An 11,592-nucleotide genomic window follows, 5' to 3' on the forward strand; every position below is an offset into this window, starting at 1 on the left:
TATACACATGGCCCACCGAGCGAGCACCTCTTTCGTACACCCCAGTCCCCTCTAGGTAAGTATCACTTTTATACATATCAACCTCAGCACATCATTTTCATACTCTAGGGCCTTTAGACTTGCACCACTTTCATGCTGTCAATTACTGTGTGAAGGAAAAGAGATCGCATCCAAACTCATAATTTCATGTAAAATTCACATATGCATGAGTCCCACATAAAATCTTGAAAATAATATCATGCTAATCTATCTTGAAAAACGTGCATAATATCATAATAATGACCTCAGTACATCACTTTCATGCACTAGATTATCTACATAACAAATCATTCATAATTTCATAATAAGTCACATGGCATACATACTTTCATAATTAATCGCATAGAACAGGTACATAAACAAACATCTAACTTTCGCTAGACTCGAAGGCATTCCAGTAATAGTATCGCCTTCCTCGAAATTAAGCCCAAATATAATACTTGAAGTGAAATCTCCTTTTGTACTTTGGCAAACTTGAAAGAAACCCAACACATAGTTTGCTCCAAAATAATTTTTCACTATGCTCAAGGATCCGAATCTACATATAAATCACAATTAAGGGTTAAAAACCGAACTTACACCAACATAAACCAATCTAAAAGAATTTACAAACCTTAATCACTTGACAGAAAGAAAATCATCGAACTCCTTGGAACCTGCTGGATAGCGACTTACAGCAGCCTAAATCTTTAATCTAACATTCGAAACGTTAGGGGTAAAATTAAATCCATGCTAAAGGCTTGGTATTTACAAGTTAAACAATATCCCCATAAAACTTACCAAAAACTAAGTCCCTTGCTGAAATTTGCTCCAAATGCTTAAGAAATTGAGTTCGAATGTTGAAACGAAGTGGGTAAAGCGATTCAAGATTGTTCAATTTGCTAGAACCAACGAAAACCCAGCTTTGACGCTGCTGCACGGGAACCCGATCATCTCCGGCGGTAGCGACGACTCCCAATGACATCGGCGCAGAGATCGGCGAACAACGGTCGGCATGTGTAAGGGCGGCCGACAGTGAACGGCGGCTAAACAGAACTGAGAGAGAGGGAGAGAGAGTCTCACCGGCGGCGACACGTGCTGATCGATGATAGCGGCGATCAATTGGATGTGGGCGGCAATGTTCTAATTACGGTATTGGTTGGCGCTGATTTGTCTGTTGGCGTGAGGTTGAACATGGGGGATCTGACGGTTAGGTCACGCTAAAAAAACTAAAGCTGTAGTTCTTTTCTCTTTTTTATTTTTCCATTTTTAACTAAAGTTGTAGTTCATATATATATATATATATATAAATCAAACTATAAATCGTTTCATCGAATCTCAAATATCTAATTAATTCAATTCTGATTAACCAATTAACTTCTCTAAATTACTTCAAAGTAATTTTGGATCAAACTCCAAAATTAAAGAGGATAAAATTTTAAATCCATATTTTTTTTCTTTTCTTTCTTAAATTTTAATTCCTTCAGAATTTTGAATTCTAAACACCTCGACTCCTTTAACAAATCTATCTAAAATTTCTTATCTTATCAAAAATTTAATCCAACAATTTTAAATCTTTTCTCGAACAAATTCAAATTAATTATCTCCAACAAATTAATCTAAATAAATCAATTAATCCTTCCATCATCCTCAAATTTGCTTTCAAAGATTCCAAAATTAAGGAAATAAATTCAAAAAATATCAAAATAATTAATCTTAGTCTAAGTAAAACTCAGGACATACAAAATCTATGGTTAAAAAAGCTTTTTTTTTTTCTTTATTAGAATGTGTTGATGAAAAGAAATGTGAAAGGAACCAAAAGATAGGTTTCAACCCATAGCTAATCTAAGTAGGGAATTTTCATTTATTGAAATATTCTTTAAGATATGGATAGTACAAAAGTCTCAACTTTATATATTAGTGGAACTAAAATTATTTAATACGAGAATAAGTTTATTGAATCAAAAGGTCATTTTCCATACGACACTTTAACTTCTAAACTTTGGACAGAGTGACAAATTATTATTAGATAATTTTTTTAAACGTACGAAGATGTTACACACCCCTAGAAGGAAACAAAGTTCTTTGCGTACCCCAGTTGAAAGTTTGGAACACATGGAGTAAAATTTAGGGTAAATTTTAGTAACTTCCCCTTTTCTGTCGTAATATTTTCAAATACTGGCCAATCTTTTTTTTTCCTTTTTTCCTTTTTGTTTAATAATCTTTTGTTTTTTCATTATGAAAAGGACTTCGATGTTCACATGTAAGGTCTTAAACTCGCATCAAGTTTTTCAATACCTACGGCTTCTAATTTCACTGTACTATTGACGTATATTACTCAATTTTGGAGCTCTACAGTGAAAATTTATTTAGTCTTTTGACTTGTCATCTGAGTAGACTGAACTTTAAAATTACTAATATGAACATAACTCAATGATAATTAATATATTTATTTTTTTCTTGAAGAAAGAAGTTCCAATATCTATTCCCAAAAAACACATCTTGAAATTTAAGATTTTTTTTTTAACCATTTTAGATGTCAATCACTAATGAATTTAGGCTCTGTTTGAGATTGGTATAGCTTTTAAAAAACATAAAACAGCATGATTTAACACATAAAACAGTTAAAAAAAAATTCAGAGTTACTTTTGAACCTCTAAAAACAATCTCAAACAGGCCCTTAGCCAATATCAATGATCATTATTCTGCATTTGAATGCAAATACAAATTATCATCTACGGAAAGGTTTTTCAGTGTACGTACAAGACACATGCATATATTCATAAGTTATGAGCTCTTATTTCTATATGTATACACAATACTTGAAGATAGTAAATTACTTTGATAATATATGCAACATATATGAATAACCCTTAGGGTTGACGCGGTTGGACAGCCTTGGCCATGCCAAAGGCGGCCGATGATGCTATGGCTCCGATGAGGGCGGTTTGGATGGCGCTCGTGACGGGTCTATTGCCGGTAAAGTAACCCTTGGCGTAGCCAAAAACTAAGAGTGCCACCAAAGTTAAGGCAACAGATGCAACAACAGCCTCTGAGGCTTTTGGGAAAAACATGTAAGGAATTAAGGGTACTAACCCTCCCAAGATGTAGGAGATGGCAATTGTTAGGGCACTTTGTATGGCTCTTTTTGGCTCTGGCTTTTCCAATCCTAGCTCAAACCTAGTTCCAAATACAAGTTTTGTTATTTTTTAAGATAAATGTTAGCATCCGTTTGTTAACTATTTTGTTTTTAAAATTAAGTTTATAACCATATTTTTATCTATTGGTTTTTATGTTTTATTCTCTACATTTTAGTAGTGTTTTCAAAATTAAAGCAAAACTTTGAAAATTAAGGCTCCGTTTGGTAACTATTTGGTTTTTAATTTTTAGTTTTTGAAAATTAAATCTATAAGCATCCTTTCTACCTCTAAAATTGTTGCTTCAGTATGTATTTTTTACTGATGCTTTTAAAATCCAAGCCAAAATTTTGAAAATTAAAGAAAAACAGTTTTTAAAAACTGTTTATGTTATTTTAAATTTGGCTAAGAATTCAACTCTTTTATTTATGAAAGGTGCAAATCATCGTAAGAAATTGAGGGAAAATAGGCTTGATTTTTAAAAACTAAAAACCAAAAATCAAATTATTACCAAACAAATCCTAAATCGTAGTTTTTGAAAAGTAGTTTTTGGTTTTGGAAATTGGCTAAGAGAGTTCAAATATATATATAGGAAATATGAAATCATGAGTGAAAAATAGTGTCACAAGCACGGTCTTTAAAACTCAAAAACTAAATGGTTACGAAAGGTTTGAATGTTTTTGTTTTTAATTTTGTATTTTGATTTTAAAAAAAAAAAACTAATTTACACTGCCTCTTTGACTTACTTGAGATGTTGTTCAACAAAAATTTCTCTTTGATTTTCTATTTTTGGTGCTAGTTTACTATAATTCTTTTTAGTTTTATTTGTAATGTTTAAAAATCCCATATAGAAACTTTAGCTAAATTTCAAAATTGGAAGTTATTTTTTAAAAATATATATATATATATATTTTTTTTCAAATTAGTTGAAGAAATTAAATATCATACCTCATCATGAAATCAACCCAAGCTTTGGGGTTTTTCCTTAGAGAATTAACAACAGGCCCATATTCATGTGGTTCTATTCCATATTGGGCCAAAATATCTGCCACTTCTGCAGCTTCTGCATTGCAAAAACTCTCATCCACTCAACCCATTTCATCTCTTATAACTAAGATTACCCTCTCCCTAATTTTTTCATCTTAATGGTTTTAGAAGTGGGGATTAAACTTTCAATTAATAATTTATGATGTCAACTTAAAATTAGCTTAATTCGTCAATAGGTTTTTTTGAGACATATAATTAACCATTCATGATATGGAACTAATGATATAAAGAAATTTAGAGAACATAATTTTTAAAAACTAATGTTCCCAAATGCTTAAAATCACTTATCATTCATAAAACCACCGTAAAATACACTTTTAACTATTCAAAACCATTTTTAAAACCATTTTTGATTAAGTGAAAGTTTCATTTAAAATTGTAAAATTAAATATTAAATATATTTTGAGTGATTAAAGTCATATTTAATAGTAGTTTTAAACATGACAAAAATGATTTTAATAATTTATAAATCAATCTGAAACATATACTAAATAGTTATAAAACAAGACATAAATATAAAACATTAACATTAAGTATAAAATTAGAAGGGGAGTTTATTAATTTATAATTTAACCCTAAACTCCCATTTCTAAATTTTAAGGGCTAAAACTACCTTGTAAATTGTAATGTTCTTTTTTTTTTTCTTTCTTTTAAATTTAGCCAAGGTTTTTTTTTTAAAGTAAATAAAAACCATGTCTATAACTACATAAGCCCAACTAAAAATATGGGCCCTGAGTTTATCAGGGCCCAAATCCATCGGCCCATTACATTTTTCTTTTTCTTTTTCTGAAAATGGCTTTTTAACAAGAAAGGGGAAAATGGAAATAATGGAAGAAGAATCCGAACCAGTATCAGGAACTAAAACGATTTCCTCTTCTTCTCTCCTCAGCTCCTTCTTGTACTGATCCGCCTCGCTTTTCGCCGCTAAGTATCTGCTCAATTTTACAAACATTTTACTTAAATCAAATTCATAATCCAATCCACACAACGCAACAATTTCCCTTCCATTTTGGAATCTGTAATAGACCCATTCAATTGAAAGAACACAAAGCGACTGCCCTAGAAATCGCTTGAACCAATCAGAGTCAGAATCAACAATCAATCGGAGAGATGTTTAGAATCAGGTTTGTAGAGATTCGTACCCGCCGAGTCCCATGGAGATAGCGCCGGCGGCGACCTCGGCGATTCCGGCAGTGAGGACGATGGAAGAGGAAGCATTGGCACCGGATAGGCCGGCGGCGAGAGCGAAAGGGACGGTGAGGCCGTCGGAGACGCCGATGATAATGTCGCGGACGATCTCGCCGGCGGTGAAATGCTTCTCTTTGTGCTGCTGGAGGAGAGGCAGTTGGTTTCTGGTTCGATCAAGGTCAGCCATTTTTGTTTTGTTTTGATTTGCTTTTTCTTTACTTTCTTTATGGATTTGAAAAAGAAAATGATTAAGAGAATACAACCCAAGTGGGAATGCGTTTTAAAAAAGTTTATGCTTTTTGTTGTCCCCCAATTCTTTATTCCAACTTTACGTCAATTCTAATTCTTTTTTTTTTTCTTTCGTTTTTTTTCCCCTCCTTATTATAAAATTTCAATATTTTAATATATTTATTTAGTATTTAATAATACGAATTTTGCTACTTACAAGTTATAACCGGTCTAGTTGATTTTCCTATAAATTTGGTTTCAAAATTTTATTTTTAATTGTTTAAAAAACATTTTAAAAAAAAAATACATTTTTGACCCTTAGGTTTTGGATTTAGTTTTTATTTAATTCCTAAGTTTCAAAATGCTAAACATTCAATCTTTAAGTTTTGAATTTTGTTTCAATTTAACCCATAAATTTTGAAATGTTTTATTTTTGAGTTTTATTTAATTTGGTTCTATATTTTAATATTTACTCTTTTAACTGAATACTCTTTTTTCGTCTTTAGTATTAATTTATGTTAATAAAATTAAAAATTATTTAAAGAATTATAACTATTAAGTTTCACTGTTTTTTATCATTTTTAAAATTAAATTTAAAATTTTACTTCATCATTATTTTTAATTAATTATTATAGATTGATGTTAATAATTAAAAGTGAATATTTAATTTAAAAAAATGGAGTTAAAAATGTAAAAAATGTTGAAGCTTAGGGATCAAATTGAAACAAAATTCAAATTTCAAGGATAAAATCATAACGTTTTGAAATTTATTGATTAAATAAAAAAAAATTAAAAAAAAACTCAAGACTTAATGATTGTTTTAACATTTTCAAATATACCAACAAAATAGAATCTAAATTAGAAACCCATGATCTAAATAGGTAATTTCCCAAAGAAAATTAATGAAAAACTTTTCTCGTTGAATGATTGTTACTTTATTTAGAAATATTTCCATTGCGATAAATAGTAGAACCTAGAAGCTGAGGTGAAAAATCTACCTAATCTGAAAAATAATAATATAAAACTAGTAAAAATTGGCATCTCGTTTAAAACTTGTTTAGTCTATATATATATCTGTGCGTGTATTCTACCATTTTTTGCCCTAATATTATAATTAAAAATGATGTAATTGCTAAAACTATTAGGTTGAAGTTGAAAATAGAGGAAATGAAATGGAGGAGCTTTATTGTTGACTTGTATACATAGGATGGACTATGGAATTCTGAAGAAATATTACACTTATATAATTATAAACAAATTCTAGAATCATAATAGTTTTCAATTTATTTGTAAAAAAATGGCAAATGGGTTAGCTTGATGGTAAATAAAAGACCTACATTTGATAAAGGATGAAGCGGTGATAAGTTCAATCCAGAGAAGTCACTTACCTAGAGATTTAATATCCTACATGTACATATTTTCTCGACATCCAGATGTTATAGGTTTAGGCCGATTGACTCATAAAATTAGTCGAGATGTGCGTGATACTCATGGATATTAAAAGAAAAAAGTAAGAAAATGCGGGAGTTTTGAATATTTGATTAGCTAGTTAATATAAGAGGTTGATTCGATAAATTCGAGTACATTTACACTAAAAGTGCGCATATCCAAAAGAGATGATGAAAAGCAACTATAACAATTGAAGAACCATTAGGTCCCTAACTACTAGATCGATCCATGACTATATCCAGTTATACTTCTTCCTACGCGACAAATAATTTGACAAGTGACAGTCATATTGTGGTAGCGAGATCAAGCAATTTCTCGATTTAAGTTTAGGTACGAAAAGCCTTTGCAATGAGGAAAGCAGCAGCGGAAGCCATGGCTCCAATGAAGGCGGTTTGTAGGGCACTCATGACGGGACGATTACCAGTGAAATAGCCCTTAGCAAAGCCGAAGATTAACAATGCAATTATGGTTACGATTACAGAAGCAATCACAGCTTCTCCAGGTGAAGGGAACACCATGTATGGCGATAAGGGCACCAACCCTCCCATTATGTAGGATATGGCTATTGTTAATGCACTTATTACTGCCCTCTTTGGATCTGGCTTTTCCAACCCCAATTCAAATCTGCACCCAAACAATTTTTTCTTTATTAGTTTCCAAATCATCCAAATTACATATATCTGACTTGTAAATTTAGTCAAGCCTTAACCTAATTTAATTTGTTTCGTTATTTGCTTTCTTCTTTGTATATTTACTATTCTACTTTTCATTGAGGCAATATTTAGGTGCATTTTCAACATGCACTCGTTGCTATGCATCTAATGGCCCGTTTGGTTTATGAGAATAAGAGGTGGGAATAGAAAATGATATTCTATCACCATGTTTGAAAGTTTTTAACCTTAGGAATGAGAATATCTTATTTCAAAGCATTTTATATTTCCATTCATGGAGGTTTTTCATAACCACTCAAATAGATTGGTTTTCTTTATTTCTAATGGTTTTTCTCTTACATTTTATCTTTTCATTTTATTTGTTTTTCTTCTTTGTTGATCTTGATTGATTTATTTAATTTTTATAAACATGTTTAAATTAAATTTATAATTAATCTATGTAATTAATTTTATTAATAATAATGCTAATATAATAATTTATTCTATTATTATTAATTAATATAAATGACAATATTTTTTTAAAAAAATATATGAATAACCATAATTATATTTGCTTAAATCCCTTTCTATTGGTCATATATATTAACATCATAAATTATTTATGAAAATTATTAATTAGTCTTTAGAAATATTAATTAATTAACTAATAATAAAATAAGTTATTTTTTTAATTAAACAATCTTGTACACTTGTACTTCTAGTTTTAATCTATAATCATAGTTATTTTTTAAAAATTAAAAACATCGTTTGATGATTTAAAATTAATTAGTTTATATCAACGTCTTTTGTGTATATATAAGGCTTATAATTGACATTAAACATTTAGTTAATTAACTCTTCAATTAACAAAACTATAGGAAAAAAATAGATACTTAAATTAATTACCAGTATTTTTAATAAAATAATAATATAAATGTGCAACATAAAAAATTTAATTGATAATAAATATATTAAATGGGAGGGTGAGTGGGTAAATTTAGTTAAATTTAATTGGTTTAAAATTGATTTAATAATTAAATGTAATAAAAATTAATTAACAAACGAAAATTAATTATTGAAATTAATTATTATTAATTTTATGCTTTATAATTGCATAAAAAGTATAATACATTCCCAGATATCCTATTCTCATTCAGACATCTTACTTTCCCATATTTTCTATTCTTAGACATCTACAAAACCTTAATCGGCTACTAACGTCTATTACACACACAAAAAAATTAAAAATATTTCAAAAAAGAAGTAGGAAAAATTTATCACGTGATAAATTATTATTAGACAATTTCGTGGGCTGCACAAATATATGTGCAATCTGAGATGTAATTAAGTATTTTCTTTTTCATTGTATAACATTTAGAAGAGATCAAGAAAACAATAGTTATTATAATGATACTTGTGAGTTTTAGTATTTTTAAAATAAAAAGGAACGTTGCCCTTTATTTCAAAAATATTTCTACTCTATCAAAAGTTGCAATATTATCCTATACTTATGGGACATTTGGGGTAAAGAATAGAGTTGTGAAATCTGGAGATTTGTGAACTCTTGGGGCTCACTGTGTAAGGAGTTAATAAGGCAAAAATTGGTATTTTTTAGTCGTGAGACTCATAAACTCTTTAGACCAAGCAAGAGACATAACTCCAGCCCTCCGAACTCCTTGGACCAAAAATGACTTGAAACGATGTGGGAGTGACCTAGAGTAAAAATTTGAATCGTCACACCGTTCTAGGCCTCATTGTCTAAAATTTTAAAAGGGATTTCTACTCGAATGATAATTTTAAAAAGTTTATGAAAGGTTAAGGATAATATTTCTATTTTTAAAAGAATATGGGTAATTTTGAAATAAAAAGCAGAGTTGAAAGAATATTTTTATGATTTAGCAAAAAAAAAAAAAAAAAGTGAGAAGGAAAGTTTACTTCATCATGAAATCAACCCATGCTTGAGGGTTCCTTCTAAGAGCAGCAACAACAGGCCCATATTCATGGGCTTCAACACCATACTGTGACAATATATCTGCCACCTCAGCAGCCTCTGAAATAAATTAATTTACAATTCAACTATATTAATCCAAAATTAAGGAATAATATCATTAAACATACATGTATAAGTACTCAAACATCTATATAATATATGAATTAAAGTCAGATAAGACCAAATTAATTACCTATGTCTGGTACTTCAATGACCTCTTCTTGTTCCCTTTTTAGTTCTCTCATGTAATGATCGGCCTCACTTTTAGCTGCAAGATATCTGCATTTCAATTCAATAAAACTTCATTACATTTAACTTTTATATAATATATATGTACTTTAAGAAACAAAAAAATATAGCGACTTTTCTTTTTTTTTTTCATGTGGAAAATATGGTAGAAAATATTTAAATTTTAGGATTTTTTTTTTGTTAAAATACCATTTTAGTCTTTATACTTTATGTTTTGTTTCATTTTTGTCCATGTACATTCAATACATCTTACAAACAAACTTTATCAACGTCATATTTATTATTTTTTTATGTGGATTATTATTTAACCAATTTTCAATAAAATTCAACTTTAAAGGATTGAATTTTTGTTTAAGATACATGAACTAAACTTAAGATTTTATTGAAAATATTGAGACTAAATTTGAACAGTTTTTTAAAGTACATATAGTAAAATGAAATGAATTTGTAAATACAAGACGAAAATAATATTTTAATGTTTTTTTCTTTTTATTCCTTTTCCAATCTACCAAGATTCTATATATCATTGCGCAATAATATCCACGAAAGGAATCAAATATTAATAGTTTCAAGTATAATATGATTTCAAACTTTTGAAACATTATTAATACTAATTTCGACTCTTCAAGAATCAACATATGTGCTAGCTAGACTAGAGTTCTACTTTTTTATTATGTGGGTGGATGGATGGGTGGCAATTTTTCTTTTTTCTTTTTAATCACCCACTAAAATGTTTTTTAAGAATGTTTTCTTGTTTTCTTTTTATCTATTCATTAAAAAAAAAAAAAAAAACCTCATATAGTAAAATACCATCTTTCAATCTACTTCTCAAATCACTTTTGAAATTTTAACAAAAAAAAAAATTAAAGCCAAAATAAAGACAGATATTTAAATAAAAAAAGTTAAGTAGGAAAAAAAAGAAGAAATATTTAATCTAGACTTCAAATTCGGTTATGAAACTAGAATTTCAAAATAATTGATATGATCCTCCTTTTTTGAGATCGAAAATTATTTAAGGGATGTAATATACCCGCCAAGTCCCATGGAGATGGCTCCGGCAGCAACTTCAGCAATTCCAGCAATGAGGATGATGCCAGAGGTAACGTCGGCCCCAGAAAGTCCAGCTGCGAGGGCAAACGGGACGGTGAGGCCATCGGAGACGCCAATGATGATGTCGCGGACAACTTCACTAGACATGAAGTGCTTCTCCTCATGATCATGAAGAAGAAGGTTCTGCTTCTCTGGATCAGTGAAACCAGCAGCTTCTCCCATTGTTGAATCACCACAAAGCTTAATTTTAGATCCCAAAAATTGGGTGTGAAGAAGAGAAAGCAAAGGAAAATGGTCAATTGGGATGTGAAGAAAAAGCAAAGATATGGCCACATTTATATAGTACCAAAAGTGTAGAGGTCAGGTTGAAATTCCCTCTCTCACAAGGGAGAGAAGGAAAAGTTGTCTAACAAACAAATGGATTCTACTTTTTTTTTTTTTTATCCCACCAACAAAATTTGAAAAGAAAGTTTGTCACGTATCGAATTGTATTATAATTGAAAAATTGAATCAAATACATAAAAATCGAAATTAGAATAAAAATATACAAAAATTGTATCAAAATTTTATTCTAGATTACAATACA

At 29.6% G+C, this 11,592-nt stretch overlaps 2 protein-coding genes and 1 long non-coding RNA gene across 3 annotated transcripts; all 3 read right to left on the bottom strand.

Moving 5' to 3' along the window:
- Positions 1-251: 251 nt before the first annotated feature.
- LOC120068205 lies at positions 252-1,277 on the bottom strand. The gene is made up of 3 exons (XR_005479126.1): positions 820-1,277; positions 653-733; positions 252-577 (listed from the first exon to the last, which is right to left on the bottom strand). It is a non-coding gene; the product is annotated as an uncharacterized LOC120068205 (long non-coding RNA).
- A 1,435-nt stretch (positions 1,278-2,712) lies between these two features.
- On the bottom strand, positions 2,713-5,866 carry LOC120067156 (vacuolar iron transporter 1-like). Its single transcript, XM_039018608.1, has 4 exons — positions 5,345-5,866; positions 5,049-5,134; positions 4,104-4,218; positions 2,713-3,198 (listed from the first exon to the last, which is right to left on the bottom strand). The coding sequence occupies exons 1-4, from the start codon at positions 5,575-5,577 to the stop codon at positions 2,892-2,894; spliced, it is 741 nt and encodes a 246-aa protein (XP_038874536.1). The 5' UTR covers positions 5,578-5,866; the 3' UTR covers positions 2,713-2,891.
- Positions 5,867-7,129: 1,263 nt separating this feature from the next.
- On the bottom strand, positions 7,130-11,328 carry LOC120067155 (vacuolar iron transporter 1-like). The gene is made up of 4 exons (XM_039018607.1): positions 10,987-11,328; positions 9,901-9,986; positions 9,653-9,767; positions 7,130-7,691 (listed from the first exon to the last, which is right to left on the bottom strand). The coding sequence occupies exons 1-4, from the start codon at positions 11,226-11,228 to the stop codon at positions 7,394-7,396; spliced, it is 741 nt and encodes a 246-aa protein (XP_038874535.1). The 5' UTR covers positions 11,229-11,328; the 3' UTR covers positions 7,130-7,393.
- Positions 11,329-11,592: the final 264 nt, after the last annotated feature.

Source organism: Benincasa hispida, chromosome 12 (genome assembly GCF_009727055.1).
Source record: "Benincasa hispida cultivar B227 chromosome 12, ASM972705v1, whole genome shotgun sequence".
NCBI lineage: Eukaryota > Viridiplantae > Streptophyta > Magnoliopsida > Cucurbitales > Cucurbitaceae > Benincasa > Benincasa hispida.

Bases quoted from the DNA above. Each gene is read 5' to 3' on its own strand.
- LOC120067156 (XM_039018608.1), bottom strand. From the start codon at position 5,577: ATGGCTGACCTTGATCGAACCAGAAACCAACTGCCTCTCCTCCAGCAG. The intron at 5,135-5,344 runs GTACGAATCTCT...AAAATTGAGCAG, and splicing joins ATCTCCATGGGACTCGGCGG to ATACTTAGCGGCGAAAAGCG. The intron at 3,199-4,103 runs GTATGATATTTA...ATTTGGAACTAG, and splicing joins TGGGTTGATTTCATGATGAG to GTTTGAGCTAGGATTGGAAA.
- LOC120067155 (XM_039018607.1), bottom strand. From the start codon at position 11,228: ATGGGAGAAGCTGCTGGTTTCACTGATCCAGAGAAGCAGAACCTTCTT. The intron at 9,987-10,986 runs GTATATTACATC...ATTGAAATGCAG, and splicing joins ATCTCCATGGGACTTGGCGG to ATATCTTGCAGCTAAAAGTG. The intron at 7,692-9,652 runs GTAAACTTTCCT...GTTTGGGTGCAG, and splicing joins TGGGTTGATTTCATGATGAA to ATTTGAATTGGGGTTGGAAA.